The sequence below is a fragment of the Harpia harpyja genome, chromosome 4, assembly GCF_026419915.1.
Source record: "Harpia harpyja isolate bHarHar1 chromosome 4, bHarHar1 primary haplotype, whole genome shotgun sequence".
Classification (NCBI taxonomy): Eukaryota; Metazoa; Chordata; class Aves; order Accipitriformes; family Accipitridae; genus Harpia; species Harpia harpyja.
The window spans coordinates 48,588,604-48,607,749 of NC_068943.1; the positions used below are offsets into that span (position 1 = coordinate 48,588,604).

The 19,146-nt window shown below is 59.1% G+C and overlaps 1 protein-coding gene across 1 annotated transcript; it reads right to left on the reverse strand.

Moving 5' to 3' along the window:
* Window positions 1-5,719: 5,719 nt before the first annotated feature.
* NKX2-2 (NK2 homeobox 2) lies at window positions 5,720-7,847 on the reverse strand. Its single transcript, XM_052785653.1, has 2 exons — window positions 6,775-7,847; window positions 5,720-6,504 (listed from the first exon to the last, which is right to left on the reverse strand). The coding sequence occupies exons 1-2, from the start codon at window positions 7,031-7,033 to the stop codon at window positions 5,945-5,947; spliced, it is 819 nt and encodes a 272-aa protein (XP_052641613.1). The 5' UTR covers window positions 7,034-7,847; the 3' UTR covers window positions 5,720-5,944.
* Window positions 7,848-19,146: the final 11,299 nt, after the last annotated feature.

The window sequence follows — 19,146 nt, forward strand, 5'->3', positions numbered from 1 at the left end:
GGTGAGAAATAAGCACAGGATGGATAAGCCTGTGAAGAAAAACAAATTTTTCTGGGGTTGGAAAGGGGTTGTCCCCTGGGGAAGAAAGGGAGATCTCTGGTTTGGAGTGTGCTCGTTGTGCTGTACCCCAGAGAGAAAGGCAGACCGATGCTGGCCATGCCCCAGCGGGGCCGTAGTGTGGAGGTGAGCAGTGCCAGGCCTTTATTCTCACAGTTTACTTAAGGGAGGGCTGTATCTGTTTCTCCTGAAGCATTTCCTAATGGGGTCAGCCTGGGGAGGTCACTGTAAGAAGGGGTGAGTATGCAACGCTGCCCTTGGGAATGAGAGCTGATGCTTGCCCAGAATTGAATTTTTTTTGTTAAAGGTGTCCTAACTTGCTTGCTATGAGCTTTAACCTGCTGCTCAGATACTTTCAAATGTCAGAAGTGGGGACAAAACCACAGCTTGGACTCTTGTTTTTGATGCAAAACGTGAGTACTGACATTCTTTTAGAGCTTGTTTTGGCTAATACAAGAAGCCAGATAGCACAGGGAGGAAAAAAGCTCCTGTGGCAATGGCACAGTGCAGTGGGCTATCTGCGGTGTGGGTGGTGGGGAGTCTTGCTAAAGGCACAGCAAGGGCAGCCGGAGGCTGCCATTTATTTGGCCTTTCCCAAAGCGCTTCTGAGTTGGATCATTCAAAAAAGGGATGTCCTTAAGCACTTACCTGCCCTGCTTAGATGCCTCATTACCTTTGAGCGTGTGAGCTGTAAGTGCCCCCAGCACCTCTGAGAGCAGTAAGGCAGCTGTAGCCATCCCCGTGGCTGCCGACACTCCGACTTCATGCCGGGGTGAGAAGAGACGGAGTGCTGGGAAGAGACCATCTATGTGCTGTCACTTCATCGTCAGCTCTCCGAAATGCTGTGATAACCTCACCGCTTTGCTTTGTTTGCTCTTCTGGGGTGGTTGATCCTCATAATGATATGAAACAGGTGAATGCTTCGCACCAAACCCCACCTAGGATTTGGAGGTGTGCTGTTTGCCCAAAAGACAGGTGCCCGGCTCTTGAGGGTCTGCCAGACCCCTGGGGCTGCCGGGGGCAGAAGAGGCAGCCGCACCACCGGCAGGGGTAGCAGGACTCCCCCCTCCTATGGTGTCTTGCCCCACATAAGGATTACGGGGCAGATATTTTCACACCTTGAGCTCCGTGCTGTATTTCAAAGAGACGGGTGTAGGCCCAAAGCTGCTCCCTCCCATTCCCCCCCGGAGTGCTCCCCGCCCATCCCCCTGGTCCATCCCTGCCCCTGGGCGGGGGGCTGTGAGGGTCCCTTTCCCACCTCTCCGGGATGACGCCGTGAGGAGGCTCCTGGCCGCCATCGGGACCCTTTGGGGGGGCGGCCCCGACGGCGCGTCCCTTATCCGGCAGCGCCGCCGTGCGGCCGCCCGCGGTCCCGCCCCGAGGGGGGGCTGTCGGAGGCCGGTGCCCACCGCCTCGCTTCCCCCCGCCGGTTCCCCCAGCCCCGGGGGAGCGCGGAGGGGTAGCGGGGCTGCGCGGGGCTCTGCTGCCTCCCTGCGGCCGCACTGCGGTGGGGGGGCGGGGGGGGATATATACTATCCACTCCATCCCCGCCGCTGCAGAAAAGCAATAAACCCCTAAATTGTTCCCTTTTCGGGGAGATGGGGGGGGGTCGCTGGGCTGGGGGGGGCTTCGGGGGTTTATTTGCAGGTGCGGGGAGGAGGGGAGGCGGGGGGGCATGGCGCTCCCGCAGCCAGGAGCGCAGGTTTCCTGACCCGCCGCCCCGGGCCGGAGCTCGCTCCTCCAGCCGCAGCGGGCACGTCGCGGGGGGGGGGCGGACCTCCCCCCCCCCCGTGTCCCCCCACAGCCCTTCCCCACCGGCCCCTTCCTCACCACCGCCGAGAATTGCCCTTATACTTTGTAAATATTGGATTAGCTTTTCATTGACCGGCTCTCTTGAAAAGACCCGAAAAATCCACACCGGTTCCAAACTAAGCCAAACAGTCAATAGGTGACGAAAGTAAGTTATTTCCAGGGCTTAAGGGGGCTTCCAGCTCATTACCAGGTTATCGGAGGCGCCTAAATAGTTTCTTCCCTACAAGAGGGTGGAGGAAGGAGAAAAGGCGGGGGAAGGAAAGGGAGCGGAGCCGCAGGAGCGGGGCGAAGCGGGGCCTGAAGTCCGGGCTCAGCCCGCTTGTGCCCCAAATCGCGATCCGCGGAGCGTGTCGCGATCTAAACCCGACGGGCAACTCTGGAGGCTTGTGGCTTCCTACGCAGCTCCCGGGGCGGAGGAGAGGGGTGCACCCGGGTTGGGGGGGGACAGCGGGGAAAATTGGGGGGCTGCTGCCAAAACTGCAGGCAGGAGGGGTGTCGGCGGGGGGGCAGAGGTGCCGGTCCCCCCCAGGTGAAGCCCCGTCTCTGCGCCACGGGCCCGCTCCGAGGGCAGATCAACTCCGGGGCACAGCAACGCCCCCGCGCAGCGCCGTGCAGCCCCCCCTGCCTCTGCCGGGGGTGCTGAAATTGGCAAGGATGGTTGGGGGGGTCCCCCCTTTTTTTTCTTTTCTTTTTTTCTTTTCTTTTTCTTTTCTTTTTTCTTTTTTCTTTTTCGTTATTTCATTTTCGTTCTTTCTTTTTAATTTTTTTCTTTTTTCTTTTTCTTATTTTTTCTTTTTCATTATTTCTTTTTTCTTTTTTTCCTTTTTCATTATTTTTTCTTCTTTTTTTTTTAAATTTTGGCCTCCCTCCCTCTCTCTCTCTCTCTCTGATCGCCTGCCTTGCACAACGAGGAGCTACGACAAGAAAGAGCCGTTTCTCCGGGGGAGAAGCGGGACGTGCCAGCCGGCCGGGCGGTACGGCCGGGCCGGGCAGGGAGGCAGCCTGCATAACATTACCGGCCCTGAATGCAGCCTTGTTCTGCTGCCCGCCGCAGCCTCCGCGCAGTGCGGGCAGCGCGGGCAGCGGAGCTCCGCTGGCGGGCTGGAGGCGCAGGAGCGGGCATCGCCTTGTGTTTTACGGGGGAGATGCGCTTGGGTCTTTGGGCGGGGGGGGAAGCCTAATTTCCTGTGAAATGAGGGAGAAACTTGTCAGCGGGAACTGGGAGAAGAGGAGGGCCTCTGTTAGTCTTCAAAGAGAGAGGGAGAGAGAGGGAGAGAAAGAGAGAGGGATTCTTTTTCCTTGCCCCCCCCCTTTTTTTTTGTCCAGAATAGATATAGCACGAATTTTTAATTCGTCTTCCTTTCACAGACAACAATGCTGGTTTTGAAAGCTGGGCACAATTTGGGTTTTGTGAGGGGTCCCCCGGCCCAGCTGGCCATATGGGATACAACATGTAGAACATGCCTAACAATGAGCACGAGTGACAGCCCTAACAAAACGCAAAGGACACTGCTCCCTGACTCCGAGATGGACTGCCTCCCATAAATGAATTGAATGGCCCTAAAAAAGAAGGGGGGGGGGAGGAGAAGAAGGGAGGGAAGGCACAGGGAGGGGGCCCACCCCCCCAAACTGTCTCTCCTTTTTTTCTCCCCCCCCGGCCCAGCCCTGCCTGCCTTTGCCTCCATCTCTTTAATATGCACGCCTCTAACATGCTCACCTCCCTGCCTCCCCCATTGTGCTGTTTTGTGAAGTCTACTGTATATTGTGCAAAGATAGACTGCCCGGAGCTGGCCCGGCAGCATAGGAGATATAAGGCCACGGAGGTTAGGGCCACACAACTGGTTTTATAGACTTAGCAGAGCCTGGGGGGAAAAAAAAAAAAAAAGAAAAAAAAAAAAAGAAGAAAAAAGTGACAATTTTCCTTCTCTCCCGCTCCTGGCCCGCACGCTGGGACTGGCGAGGGGAAAAACTGCCCGTGTCCACGTAACCCCCCCCACCGTGTACGCTGGGGCAGGGGTCCGGGACCCCGGCGGACCCTCCCCGGGCTGCAAAGCAGGCTCCGCCGCTTGCTCGGCCGGCTCTCCCCCGGTGATTCCGGCGGGGCTGCTCCGCCGGTGCGCAGGCAGGTTGCCGGCTGCGTCCCCGCCGCGAAGCCGAGCAGCAGCCCGGCCTCGGGTGGTTTAGGATAAAGGCTGGCCCGGCGGGGAGGAGCGGGAAGGAGGAACAAGAAAAGAGGGGGGGAGAGAAAAAGAAAAAAAAAAAAGAGAGAGGAAAAGGAAAAATTGCGGACGCTGCGCTGGGGCGGACAGGCGCGCAGGGGCACGGCGGGGCCGGGGTGCTGCGGTACCGGTAGCGATCGGTACCCAGCTTCGGGCGTTGAACCGAACCGGCTCGGCTCGGCCCCGGCAGGACGGGGCGGGCGCTGCCCCGGCCCCATCACACCGGACAAGCCACCGTTTGTTTGGGTTTTGATTTTTTTTTTTTTTTTAAGCATCTTTACCAGCCTAAAAACCGCAGCTGGCCCGGCACTGCCTAAACCCTCTCCGAGCCGGGGCTGCCCTGCCCGAAACCGACCGCCGCTTCCCCCGGGCCGGGCTCGGTCCCCGTTCCGGCCCGGCTGAGCCGCCCGGCCTGCCCCCGCTCCGCCTCGCCTCTCTCTTCCCCACTACCCCCCCTCCCCCGTTTTTTTTTTTGGGGGGGGGGGTGCCCCAGGTGTTAACCCTTTCCCCCGACCTGCCTGAGCCGCCGGCACATCCCCGAGGGCTGAACCCGAAGTTTTCCACCCCCACCCGCCCCGTGCAAACGGCCCCCAGCCCGGGCAGGGGGGCGGTGGGGTGATGCTGGTATCCGCAACTCCGCAGCCGGAGGGCCCCAGCACCACGGGGGGCACTGGGGTGTATCAAAGCACAGTCACAGATATAAAATTATTCTCCCCCCGCCCCGCCCCCGCCCGGGTTGTCGCCAGCTCCGGGCGTTGCGGAGGAGCCGGGCTGGAGACGACTGCCCCGAAAAAAGCCGCTTTCCCCCCCAAAAAAAAGAAGTTGCGGGGGCGACGGGCGGGGTGGGGGGGCCGGGGTGCCCTGTTCGGCCGTGTCTCCCCGTGGGCCCCCCCCCGGCCCCGCTGAGCCCGGCCGAAAGGCCGCCCGCCGCCGGGGGATGCGGGGAGGCGGCGGCGGGCGCCGGCCGCACCGGGAAGTCGAACAAAACAGGTTCGTCGTTGTTATCCGTTCCTTCTCTTATTTTTTTTTTTCTCTCGAAACACAGCTTTTTTTTTTGCCTTTTTTTTTTAAATTAAAATTCTTATTAAAATATCGAAAGCCCGGGTTTGTACACAACGAGCCCGCTTTCCCGCGGCGGTGAGCAGACAGGGTTTCAGCTGCGGTTCTTTTCCCTCTGCTCGGGAAGAGTTGTGCGCAGACCCCAAACAAAATAAAACAAAATGAACCCCTTGGCTGCTACTCACGGCAGCGGTGATCGCAAGGAGATGTCAAAATACGCCCGCTAACAGTTGTCGGGGGTTAGACGCTGCCGAAAATTGTCCTAGGAGGGGGAGCAAGCGAGATCTCCCTGTCGGGGTCCCCCGCACCCCGGTACGGCGGCCGCGCTCCGGGCGCACGCACAAAACCACAGGAGCAGCCGGGGGGGGTTTTATTCTTTATTTTTTTTTTTAATTCTGACGATTTCCCCCCCCTCCCCTTTTTTTTTTTTATTTTAGTTGTAGGTAGACAGGACCACTCTGAATGGCGCAAAAATTTCTGTAAACAATGACGCACAAAAACACCTCCCCTCCCTTCCCCCCCGCCTCCCCCAGAAATGAAACCGAGCCCCCCCCAAAAAAATGGAGGGGAAAAGAAACGGGAGAGGGAAAAAAAACCCATAATAATAATAATAATAATAGCGATAATAATAATAATAATAATAGCGTTTCCCTCTCCATTCCTTCCCCCGCAGTTCTGATTTTAATTTTGGAGCATCAGTCTCTCTCTCTCTCTCTCTTTATTATTTTTGTTTTTCCTCCTTTTTCTGTGTGTGTGTGGGGCTAGTGTGTGCGTGTGGGCGCGCTCCCCTCCAGCCTTCACCAAGTCCATTGCTGAGCTTGTACCAAATGGTGTGCTGTGGGGTACTGGGGGTTGCTGGTAGCGCTGTACTGGGCGTTGTATTGCATATGCTGTAGAGACTGGGCGCTATAGGCGGAGAAGGGGATTCCCGTCTGGAAAGTCGCGGCTGCCAAGTCCTGAGCTTTGAGCGTGTGGCAGGGCTTGCCGTCCCTGACTAAGACCGGCACGGCCACCCGCCGCGGGGAGGGAAGAGGAGTCACTTCCATACCTTTCTCGGCCCGGGCCCGCTTCATCTTGTAGCGGTGGTTCTGGAACCAGATCTTCACCTGGGTGGGGGTGAGGCGGATCAGGCTGGCCAGGTGCTCCCGCTCCGGCGCCGACAGGTACCGCTGCTGCCGGAACCGCCGCTCCAGCTCGTAGGTCTGCGCCTTGGAGAAGAGCACCCTCCTCTTCCTCTTCTTCCCCGCGTCCCCGCCGCCCGCCGCCTCCTTCTCGTTGTCGGGCGATTCGTCGGCCGACGGCTCCGGCGATTTGGCGGAGGGGTCCTGGCCGCCGCCGCCGGCCGTCAGCCCGTGCACTGCGGAGAGTCCGGCCGAGAGCCCTCCGTCAGCCCGGGGCAGGGGGCTCCGCGCCGCGCCCCCCCCCCCCGCATCCCTCCCGCCGCCCCGGGGCAGCGCGGCTCTCCCCCGCCCGGGGGAGAGGGGCGGGGGGGGGGGTCAGCCGGCCGTGGCGAGCGGTAACCCCCCCCTTCCCGTTCCCCCCCCACCAGCCGCCCCACCGCCGGGGGATGCCCCCGCGGGCGCGGGCGCTGCCCCGGTCCCCGCGGCACTGCGCGGTCGGTACTCACGGGAGTATTGGATGCCCTCGGCGCTCGCCAGCCAGCGCGTGTAGGGATTATCGCTATTATCATAGAAAGGGTTCTTCAAAGGCAGCGTCTGAACAGTGTCCAAGGGGGTTTGTCCCAAAACTCCCGCTTTCTTGGGCGGCTCCGGCGCCTCGCTCTCTTCCTCGCCGCCCTCCGCGGCGGAGCCGTCCTCATCGTTGGTGTCGGGGAGGTCCAAAATGTCCTTCACCGAAAAGCCCGTCTTTGTGTTGGTCAGAGACATGTTCCGGCCAATTCGAGGCAGGAAAGTTGGTGGAGCAGCTCCGCCGATCCGCCGCGTCACGGGAGCCCACGCACAACACGGGGGAGCGGCGGCGAAGAGCCCCGCACGCGGGATCCGGGGGAGGAGGCTGCGGGGCGGCGGCACGCGTGGAGGGTGTTAGGGGGGCGTGGGGGGGGATAGAATAATCTAGATTTATAGAAAAATAACCGAAGGGTTTTGTGCAAAAGAAGAAGCGGAGCCCCGGCCGCAGCGGTGGATCTCTGCGGTGGTGGTTTCTACGGGCTTGTTCTGCCACGGGGGAAATTCAGACAGCGGGAGCAGCAGCTGGCTTCGGAAATAGTTTGTAACTCCAGGGGAAAGGGGGAAAAGACACGCCAAAAAAAAGGAAAAAAAAAGAAAAAAAAAATCACTTCTGGATCTTGCTTAAACACCCCGAACCCGTGCCTGCCGCTTGAAAAAAACGAGCCATTGCTGGAGCGAACAGTCCATATAAGGCTGGTCCCCACACATGAACCTGCCGAGAGGAGGGAGAAAAAAAACACATTAAACCCGGGAAAGGTTGGCCACGTGTGGGCGGGTCTTGGAAGTCAAGTGGATGAAGACAGTGTTTGCAGATGTGAAATTGCGGGTTTTGGGCGAGCTCCGAGCTTCCACCATTGGTGATGAGTGGTATAACGTGTCAGTTAATTACCGGCGTGGGGAGGGCCCTTCCGCGTGTGTGTGCGTGTGTGTCAGCGAGAGAGGGAGGGTGTGATTTTTTCCTTTTTTTTTAAACACGGTATTTACATACAAAGAGCCTCGCACCAGCCCGATATTCCGCACACTCCAAAGTGTGTTTTCCACCGATTGCCTTGAAAAGCAGAGAGGGGAAAAAAAAATTAAAAAAAGACTGGGGGGGGGGGTGTGATAAGGAGCGAGGGAGGCTGCGTGCGCGGTTTCCCACCCCTCCCGCGCAGCCTGCGCGCCCACGCACCCCCGGGGGGGGGGCAGCTCTTTTGCGCGGGGACGCGCTCAAAGCTCCGCGCGGGACCGAAACGAGAGGCGGCTCAGATGGCAAGAGACCAACTTATCTAAACCGCCTAGGTCAATATTTTGGTTGAGGCTTAGGGATGAACGCTGGAAATTAAACAGCAAGTAATTGATTCTAGTTTGCTCCGAAATTAACCGAACTGGCAAAATGCGATCGTCAGTCACGACCCGGGGAGATCCGGGAGGTGATTACTTGGGGGGGGGGGGGGGGCTTTATTTGAAGAGGTCTCATTGATTTTGCCTCCTTCTTCCAGGGGAATAAAACCCAGCCGGTTTGGTTAATTTAATGGGCTGGAGGCCAATGGACTTTCAAATACGACTGGAATTCATTTTTTTCTTTCTTTTTCTTTTTTTTTCTTTCTTTTTCAGGATCTGGGGAAGGAGGGGTGGGGCGGTAAAGAAGGGGTTCCTTTCCAAAAGGGCGTGTTGGAAGGCCGGACCTCCAGGTGTCACACACGCACACCCGGGGCGCCGGCAGCCGCCGAGCCCCGCAGCGTCCCCGGGCGCGGGTCCCGGCGGAGTGGCGCGGAGCCGAGCAGCGCTGCGCGGCCGCGGAAGCTCCCCGCGCCCGGCGCGGGGCTGCAGACCGCCCCCCTCCCCAACTTCTCCCCTCTCTATCTGTCTGCCACCAACTTTTATTTTCACTTTCCTTCTTCCTCCCCTTTCCTGCACCCGCCGAGGACCCTTGGCCGTGCGCACCCTCGCCGGGCACGGCCCGGACCTTTCCCTTCCCCTTTCCCTTCCCTTTTCCCTTTTCCCTTTTCCCTTTTCCCTTTTCCCTTTTCCCTTTTCCCTTCCCCGAAGCGCCCCGCAGCCGGACCCCGGCCCGGGACGGGTTTGTGCGCGGGGAGGATGGTGGTGTGCGGCGTGGGGGCTAGAATGTGGGAAGGGGCTTCTCACCACCACCTTTATTTCTGGGAAAGAAAAGTTGACCGAGTTTCTCTTCCCGGAGGAGGGAGCGGGAATGGGGCTGCCGGTGGTGGGAAGAGGAAGACGACGATCCTCCTATTTGCCGATCAATGTATTCTCACCTTCCCCTCCTCTCCCTCCCCGCTCCCCCCATCTTTCCTCCCCCAGCCCCCAGCCTGCCTCCCATAAAGTATGTGATGTGGCTGACAATGCCCAGGGATTTCCCCCCCCCCCTTTTTTTTTTTAAGCGAGCCCCTGAGCACATCCTGGGTGGTCGGACCCGCGCAAACACAAATACAACCCTATGGCTAAGCTGGAAACAATGTCCGCAATGTAGACAAATGTCCGGCTTCTGTTGGAACCCTTTGTCTCGGCGCAGTTTTTGCATTTATTTCAGTGGCGAAATAATACGTGATTGACGCCCTCTTTCAATGTGTCCTAACTGTTGGGAATAAATCTGAGGTTGTTCCTAGTTGTCATGGTATTCAACCGCGCTCAATGGCTATCTCTTCATCCATTTCGGAGTCCTTCCTCGATATCGAGGGAACCCCTTCGGGCGGGCGCTCCCCCGCTCCGCTTCCCTTTCCCCGGGGGGGAGGGGCTTGGGACACGCACCAGGCAGAGCGCTTTAATTTCCAGCAAATCTCGGGTTTATCGATTGATTTATTCCCCCCCACCCCCACCCCGCTCCCGGCTCGACCTGCCCGGCGCGGGGGGAGGCGGCGTTGGCGTTTGGGTCGGATGGGGCAGGATGGGGTTTGAATTACTTCCCGCCGCGGCAAAGTTGGGGGGGGGGAATAAATAATAATAATAATAATAATAAAAATTAAAAAAGCCGGAATAACAGTGACAATCGCGACAGCGACGGGACCACGATACAACGTCTCGAATTCAAGAAGCCCGGCAGAAGCCAAGCCGGCGAACCGGGGGAGGGACGGGCAGAGCATCGCCGGGGCCGTGTCCTCCCGGGGCAGCGGGGCGGGCGGCCCGTTCCTTGGGCAGCTCCGCTCCTCGGGGGGGGCTTTAAATAATTAATAATAATAATAATAAATAATAATAATATCCCCCAACCCCCAAACACACGCGCAAATGCCACAACACGGGCAGAGCATCCCGCAAAGCCCCCGCGACGTGGGGCCCGACGGCGGCGGGAGCGGGGGATGCCCACGGGAGGAGAGCGGGCCCTTCCGCCGCGGGAGGGCGGACACGGCCCCGGGGGTCGCTGCGGGCTGGCCCGGCCCGGCCCGGCCCGGCCCGGCCCCCCCACGCAGCCCCCCGAAGGTGGGGGGTGTTTGGCCGGGCCCCGGCACCGCCTGAGAGGTAAAGGGAGGACCGGCGCCGGCGGCCCGTCCACCCGCGGGGAACAATGGTCCCTCGTGGGCACACAAAGTCCCGCGGCCCGGCAGCGGGGGTGGGGGGTCGGAGGGGCTCCCACGAGCAGGCAACGCTGCGGGCCGAGGCCGCTCTCCCTCCGCACCGAGCGAGCGGCCCGGGACACCGTGACGTCACCAGCGGGAGGTGACGTGAGAGCCGCTCGGGCCCTTTGACGTCAGGAGGGGTCGCGGGGCCGGGACGCAGCCCCCGTGCCCGGAGCCGCGCTGCGCTGAGCGGGGGGGGAACCCGACGGCAGCCCGGCGGCTATCACGACAGAGCCGGGGGGGGAGGGAGGCTCTCCCCGCCACCCTTCACGCCCTTCTCCCCGCTGTGTCCCCCTCCCAGCACCCCGCGGGCGGGACCAGCCGGGTGGGGAGGGGGGATGCTCCAGCCTTAGGGTGAGGGGGCGACGGGGGGGAGTCCGCAGAGCCTACCGGGGCCAGGGGGGCTGCCCTCCCACCCCGCTGCCCTGGAGGGGCTCGCCCCGGGGAGGGCTCTTTGCAGAAGCCCGGCGGAGGCCGGCGGCGCGGTGCGTGTACACAGGCTGAGTGGCTGCACTTCAGGACAAGTGGGGGAATATTTACCTGTTTACTTTCACAGGTAGCTCAAACACCCGCCATTCGCCTCCCCTCCCTCTCCGCTCTTTGTCCCCCCGCCCCGAGCTGCGTGGGGAGCGGCCCCCCCACCCCACGGGCGGCGGGTGTTGGTTTTAGCGGCATTGAAGCTGGTTTTTGGTTGTTGTTTTTTTTTTAAGACAGGGGAAGAGGCACTGGGTGGGGGATAAGAGAGGGAAAGACCCCTTCTGAGCGGTTCTCGGCGGCAGCGGTGTGTGCGGGGCGGTCACGCGTGGGAGGCGGGGGGGAGGGTTCCCCGTCCCCGCTCCCTTTCCCACGGCCTGGCGTGGCGCGTCCCCTCCGAACCGGCAGCATCTCCGCGGGCCCCGGCCCCGACCCCGCCGCCCTGGACCCGCAAAGCCAGCAGACCGCCCGGGCAGCGGAGGGCAGCCCCCCCCGCCGCGGGCCGGCGGAGCCGGGTCTCGCCACGCCACGCCACGCCACGGGCGGCCCGTGGGTCGTGTTCCGAAGCGGCGAGGCGCCTTCCCTTGCTGCATCGGGTGTCTCCTCCCGCCGGCGGCCGGAGGGCTCCCGCTCCCCGCGAAGCGCCGGCTCTCTCCCGCTGTTTTAAGCCACCGACGCCCCTGACTTCGTTCCCTTCTCTGCCGAGCGACATCACATACGTACACTATATATAATAATATTATATATATATAAAAAAATGAATGAAAGGGGGTTTGGCAGGAGTCTGCCGCTATTCCTCCCCTCCCTGTGCGGTTCGCTCGCACCGACCTCTAACCCATCCCCGCATCGCATCTCCGACAACAGCCGTCAAGTGGATTAGTTTATTGTTTGATTAGACCGAAGGTGCGAGCTATTGTTTTCCTTCACTCCAGACCACAAATAAACAAACAAAAAGGACTGCACCTTGCCTCTCGGTACGGATTAGCGAAGCCCACACAAAGCCTTTGTTAGGGGGGACAGGTTTATTTTATCTCTTAGAACGAGCTACACTTGAAATAAATAGAGAGAGGGAAGCGCAGCCCGTGTCGCTCCTGATAATTGTTATTAGGAGCTTCACCTCAGGAGCATCCCCTGTAAGCAACACCCTCTTTGTTTTAAAGTGTGGCGGGGGAAAGGAGAGCCGCATCATTAAAGACGACATCTTTTGTCGGCGATAAAAAAAACCAACCCCAACCCCCCCAAATTAAAAATAAAACTGTCGCTGCTAAATACACCCTCCGAGAGCCCCGCACAGAGGGTTTTAAATGGCATTTTCCAGCGGCGAAGCGGCAGCTCTGCGGAGATGCTGCCGGCTCGGAGGGGACGCGCCACGCCAGGCCGTGGGAAAGGGAGCGGGGACGGGGAACCCACGCCACCGGATTGCCTTGAGCACCGGCACCCTGGCCGGGGGACGGAGGGAGCGTAAAAAAATCGTATTTCCTGACATCAGGGGAAACCAGAGCCCTCCGAATCCGCCGTCGCTTTCAAGAACTTAATTGTAACGTGCGGGGGTCGGAGTTTCTGCGGGGTGAAATTCCCGTCGCTTTTCACGGCTGGAAAAACGGCATTAGCACAGGCGTTAAGGACGTTTTGGGGGAAAAGAAAAAAGAAAAAAAAGGGGGGGGGGAAGGGGAAAGATTGCCCTGCACACAGAAAGGGAGCCGGCACCGGCCTTCCCTATCGAGGCTCAAGAGAAAGCCCCTGCCGCCTCCCAAAAATCCCGGCGCCGGTCTGCCTTTCTCCCGCAGACAAATCTTCTCCAGGACATAGGAATCTAAATGAGCTTTCCTATTCTCACGATTACTCTATCTCCTTCCCCCCGAAGCTTCAAAGACGGAGAAATCCTTCCAATTCCCCCATATTACTTATAAATGTGTAGATCTAGATCTAGCCTGCCCCCCAACCAACCTCCCGAGGCGGTGAATTGTAATAGAAATTGGGATTTTTCCCCCTCCTCCCTGGGGGCTAACGGGGTTATGTCAGAGCCGGAGGGCACATGTTAGGGCTTTGATAAATGCACTTTAATGAGATCTTTGAAAATATTGCCAATAGTGGCGAAGGCAGTTCGTGAAGGCCATGCGTGCGAGCACAAAGCCGGGAGCCCGCAGCCCCCCGCATCCCGCAGCCGCCCGGCCTAGATATTTGTTTGTCTTATTTAATTCCCCCGCCCCGGCGAAAGCTGTAAGCCCAGCCCGGGGCCTCCCTTCCCCTTCCACTCTATTATAAACTGTTTTATTTGCCGGGCAAACGTTTCACGCCCCCCCCCAGCGAGCCCTCCGGCCGTATTCGTTCCCGTCTCTCTAATGATTAAACGTGTCCCAATGAGATTAAGCTTTGTCAGAAATATTTCTCCTCGGGAAGGAAAACCCGACCCGTCTGGCCGAGGGCGATGGGAATGCGGGGGATTTACGGCTGAGAGCACTTTCTTATCTGAATTTACTTCTCCCACCCGCACAGCACAACATGGAGGGCTCGGCGGGGAGCCCGCCTGTGCGCGCAGGTAGCCGGTGGGTGTGCGTCGCGAGTGGGGGTGCTGGGGATCCACATTGAGCCTCCGAGGAAGACTCCGGTGCCCGCACGTCCTGCACAAGAAGGGGGGGGTGTGTCGGGCTCTTTTCGGGAGAAGGGCGGGGAAGGGTCCACGCGAGGGGATCCGACCCAAGTAGTCAGGCCCGAGTCGGGGCGCACACGCGCGGCGTGGGGGCAACACCGGGGAAACGAAGGGAAGAAGTGAAGGAAGGGCGGGGGGGGGGGCGGCGGGCAGAGCCGGGGCCGGCGGGCCGGGCGGGGGCCGGGTCCATTCCCGGTCCTCTGGCGTACTCTGCCGTCGCAGCCGAGAAGTGTCCCGTCGCCGGGGCTGGGGGGGGAAGCGCCCCCGGCTCCCCCCTCCCCGGGCCAGGCGGGCGGAGCGCCCCGGTGGGGCCGCGCTTCCCCTCCACCCCCGGCCCCGCCGCGCACGGGGGAGGGCGGCCGGGCGCCCACCCGGGAGCGGGGGCGTGGGCGGGCCGGGCCGCCGTCGGGGCAGGGGGACGCGCCCCCCCCCCCCCCCGCTCCTCCGGCGGCCTCTTAGCATCAACTTCTACCTGCGCCGCGCCCCCCCCGCCCCAACCCCTTCCCACCTGCTGCGCCCCAGCGCCGGCTCTCCGCCGGTTTGGGTTTTTTTTGGTGTTCCCCGCCCCCCCACCCCCCCGCTGTCACCGGCGCGCATCCCTGCCGCTGCGCGGACACGTCGGTAAGCCCCCGCCGCCCCCCTGCCCACCGCGACGGGGCTCACCTGAGGGGCCGGGGGGGCTGGTGCTGGTGGTGTGTGTGTGGGGGTGTCCCTAGGCGCGGGGGGGGGTCTGAGCGCGGCGGCGGCGGCTCCGCGCCTCTCGCATTGTCTCCGCCGTGTGCAGGGCGGGCGCTCCTTCCTCCGGCTTTACATCGCGCGGTCTGTTTGCTTTCCTCCCCGGCGGGTGACGCCAGGCGAAATACTGGCCATATGTTCGGCGGTAATAAATTGGTTATAAGCGCAAACACGCCGGTTCCTGGATGGCTCTTTTAAGCCTGCCCCGGCCCTGCCGCTGAGCCGGCCCCTCTTCCCCCGGGGGGCAGAGCCCTCCTCCCCGGCCCCCCCTTCCCCAAAGATGCGGAGAAGCTGCTTTCTTGCCGGCGCGGGGACTCCGGCCCCCCCCCCCAAAAAACCCTCCCTCGCCCACCGCTCCCACCTCGCTGCTTCTTCACACCTCCCGCCGCGGGGCAGCCCGCAACTTCCCCCGGCCGAGCCCGGGCTGCTCTTTAACAAGCTCGCCCTCTATAAATCGCTCGGTAGCTAAGGCGCTATAAAAACCAAATAGCCAGATGTGGCACGTTATTTATGTGTGAAAGCTCGTTTACATTAGATATGCTGATCCAAGCTTTGATAGCGGGGGTTTGCGGGAGATTAGAGCTGGGTTGCCAGAGACGGCTCCAGCTGCAGCCCCCCTCCCCTGCCTCTTTTTGGTCGTCTTTTCTTTTCTTTTTTTTTTTTTTATGGTAATTTTATTTATTTATGTGTTGGGGTTTTTTTTTCTTCTTTTGAAAGGGGAGGCAAAGAAAAGGTGATGGCGTTGGGGGGAGGGGGGTGGGGAGCGGTGCTGTCCGACTTTCCTGAAGCTGGGGATGGAAAGTGGTACCTGGTTGCAAGAGGCTCCTGCAAAAGGTACGACCCCCTGTGAATGCAGGCAGAAGTATGAAGAGGTTACAGCTGGCCAGAAGGGCTTTCTGGGCATCCGAGCCTGATAGTCCATCTCCCTTCCAAAGGCTGTGGCTTAGGTAAGCACCACCAGCGCAGCCCCGCTGCGAGGTGAGCCCTGCGGCTACTGGCCACCCCGGGGAGCCGGCCACGATGCCAGGCCCGGCCGAAGCGTCAAGCCCCACGCAGCCAAAGGTTGCGCTGCCTCATTTGAACCCCAGGGGTCTGCAAACGGTGTAACCCTTGAGGCATGGTTCAGACATTTTCAGGAAAGCCCCCCCGGAAGAAGCACAAAGTCCTCTTGAAGAGGGGGTCGCTGGTGACTGCTGGGGCTAGAGGGAAGGTCACAGGGGCCCTTCTCCATCTCACCTCATCTGAATTCTCTCCACCACCTGCCGTATTTTTAAAAGCACTGGAGAGACCTTGGACTCCTCTGTGAAACTCCCCAGGGACCAGGACAGATATCTTTTAGCTAAATACTCTGGTCACAGGCAGCTCTAATAGAGCTGCCTGCAGATAAAGTGATTGATCCTTATGCTAATCAATAAAGATCTTGTTCTAAGCAATTAATAACTTTGCCAAGCTTGTTTTGTTTGGATAAAGAAGTGGCCAGGTTGCTGACTGAGGGAGTGAAATGAGGGAAAAAAAATATCCTGTTGCCCACATAAAAATACAAATGTAAATAGTTAGCTCTTTATTTACATACCTGTAAAGTCTGCAGCTTTCATAACAAGAAATTCAGTCTGGATGTCCAGGACGTGTCTTATTACATCCCCAGGTAAAGCTGCGCAGAGGGATCTGAGCTTGCACTTCTATACATTTGGTTATAAACCCATATAAGAGGTGCGAGCTTGCTGACGCCCCATGCATGCAGGTCCCCCTGCAGCAGAGGCTGCTGTGCCCCAGACTGCGGGAGCGGGTCTCACCACCTCCTCAGCTGTGGCTCCTGCCTCCCCGGCATCCACACAGCACAGCAGGAGGAGGAGGAGGAGCGTGGGAGGAAGGCAAGGGTGCAACAGCTGGATTTGGGGCAGGTGAGGGAGGGTCAGAGGGCAGTGAACCGGGACCTGAGGAGAGAGGGTGAATGAGGCTGGGAGCAGCTGGATGAGGAGATGGGGCTGGAGGTGGGGAGAGGAGAAGGATGGTCCATAGCTACCGGAGCAGCAAGCTGTGCCTTCAGGGGGCTGATTCGAGCCTGGACTCCAGGCTGCTGCCCCTGCCCGGTCACTGACAGCAAACCTCCGGGCAAGGTATGGTGCTCAGCCCCAGCCCGATGCTGGGTGACATGGGCCCTGCCTACTGACGGTGTTCCAGTGGCAAAGCAGCGCCTGATGGACCGCAGGGGTCTGGGCCCTGCAGATGTCCCCCATGACGGTGACAAGCTGTGTCTCAGACTGTATTGTAAAACAAGCAGTTACTATTTTATTAATAAAACCATTTTGTATTTATTACTGAAAGGAAACCTTTTTGGAGGGCTTTTTGGCACCTGATGCAGGTGTCCCACCATCCCCTAGAACTGCCGAAAGCCAAACTGTAAAGCTGACGATGTGGATTTCCACACCAACCCCATGCGGCCTCATTTCGCTCAATCATGGAAATTAAGTCTTTATTGGTGAGTGAAAACAGGCCAGGAGGTTTTATCAGAGGGTATATTTCACAGGTGGGGGAGGCTTTTCAGATATTTGTTTGTTTGTAGGATCGTCGGGAAATGTTGCTTCAGGAAAAAAGGCAGAAGAGCAGAGGTCAGGATACTTCTTCTATGCGGGTTTGTTCTCTCTTCCTTAAACAACCCCAATAATTGTAATGGTTTTGTTGGAGAAGGCTGGACCCTCAAACCATGAGGATACATTGGGAAGAGCTGCCAGATCCTTTCCAGCTCCAGGGAGAGAATAAATGACACTGAGCCAGTGATAAGCTGCTGCTCAGCCCTCCCCCATGGTCCAGTGCCCTCCCCATCTCCTCCTCCTTCAGCAGCTCTGTGGGACAGCAGATGTCTGCTTCCCCACTCCATCCCAGTACCCCATACGCTGCCCATCTCAAACAGGCAAGAGTGGAAAACCCTGCGCAGAGCTTCTCGGAGAAGTGGGTGTGCAAGGTGGACAGTCCGGACCCCAGTTTGGAGAGGTTGGGGTGGGCTCCACCTTGGTACAGGATGGTTATTATCTACAGTCACAACTTCTCTTGTGCAGAGTCATCCACTGGCACCGATTTGTGCCCCTGGCCCTGGGCCTGTGAGTTACGAGTCTCCGTGTGCCCCAGAGGAGGGGAAGGGGCTTTTCCCATTTCAAGGCTTAGCCAGCTTCTCAGCAGGCTCTTCCAGCTGCATGGGGTCGTGGAGCTGCCTGCCCTCGTCCTGCTCATTGCTCCAAGGGTAAGGTGACAACCCTTGGCTACTGCTGGTGCTGATTTTGAGCCAGTTCAGGCTGCCTTGGTCCCGTTAATAGCCCCCTTCCAGCATTTCACGTGCACCACCCCCAGTGCCCCTGGGAAGCAGTGCCTGGAGGCTGGGTTGAAGCAGTCAGGCCACGGCACCGGCACAACATGCGGGATGGGCTTGTGCTCCTGCGGGCCCGTTGCCAGTGTTTCTGAGCCAGCCCATGCTGCTTTGGCCTGTCCAAAGGCTGGCCCAATGGTGCACAGAGGGGAAGCCTTGGGTATGGCCAAGGGGACCTGAAGACACATGGACCGCTGGCATACAACCACGGGCTCCAGGGAGACCCCTTCTCAGGAGCTGAGCTTTGGGCTGCGGTCCCCAGAGAGTGTGGGCATCTGTGCCAGTTAAGACCAGATCCAGAACCTGGGCTGGCTGCACAAGTTGGGGCAGACATGAGCCCAAGCATTCCTGAGAAGTTCCTAAATCCTGGGACAAGTCTTTTCTTGCAAATCAGAGGGAAATGCTAAGGGCTGGTGCCTGGCCTTGGGATGCTCAGAGTTGATCAGGTAGGGTGAAATAAACCCGAGATTTCCCTGGCCGAAGGCATATAATTCCACTTTTCATATACACACGCCCAATCCATTCACAAATGTGAAGGAATTCAAAATGACCAGAAGGACCTTCTCCCCTGGAGAGGATGAGAGCTCGGGGAAGGTGCTCATACAGCACTGTGTGTCAAGACATGTCTGTCAGGTTTCAGTGAAGAGCAGGAACAGTTTCCGTGAAGTCTGGACTGAGTTGTCCCTTGTTCCAGCCTGTTTTTTATAGTGAATAAAAAAGACAACCTGTTGACCACCTAAGCCTTTGATGCCGGGGACAGTGATGGAAGAGGTGAGAGAGGGGATGGGGGAGCACACCCACACGTCACTTTAACAACCCCCACGCACACTGAGTCGGGTGACTGGTGTGTTTGAGGAGCCAGGAGAAGCCTATCTCTGCCAGCAGAGCCGTGGCGTGTACACACCTGGGATTAACAGATGGCCACAGGTTGTCTCTGCGGGTTTGAGCACACAGCACAATCTGGCAGCAGCAAAGCCCACTTGCTGGGAAAGGGGTTCGCTCTGGCTCTTGTTCATAGTGTCTTGGCTGGCTGGAAGAGGGGAGGGGAAAGATGAAGCCTATGGAGAGGTAGATGTGAATTGCCCCTTTTGGCCAGGTTTGATTTGGAAGTAGGCATCCACTCTTCGTGATTTTATTTTATTTTATTTTTTCCTGGGGACTGCAATGGGGAGGAGCAGGAGCAAGTGTCAGTGGGAGCTGGCACGGTACAGAGGCTGGTGCTGGGGGGGGGGGCTGATGGGGAAACAACAGCCTCCAGTCACGATGTCTGTGCTCAGACACCAGCCCTTGCCCATGGGAGATTGTGTGCTGGGGGGCTGGTGGGGAGCAGAGTGGTCTCATAAGGTTGGCAGTTTGACACAAGCTCTGGGGACTCTGTGGGGATGCTGTGGGCTTGTCCTGCTCTCACCCACCTGACAAAGCCAGCGCTGTTCATACGGGGGGGAAGTTTCCCAGTGTTTTCAAGTGAAGGTCCATGTCCTTGGGAAGAGGAGCTGTCCGCCCAGGAAGGGGGAAAGGGAGGAATCTCCCGATGGTA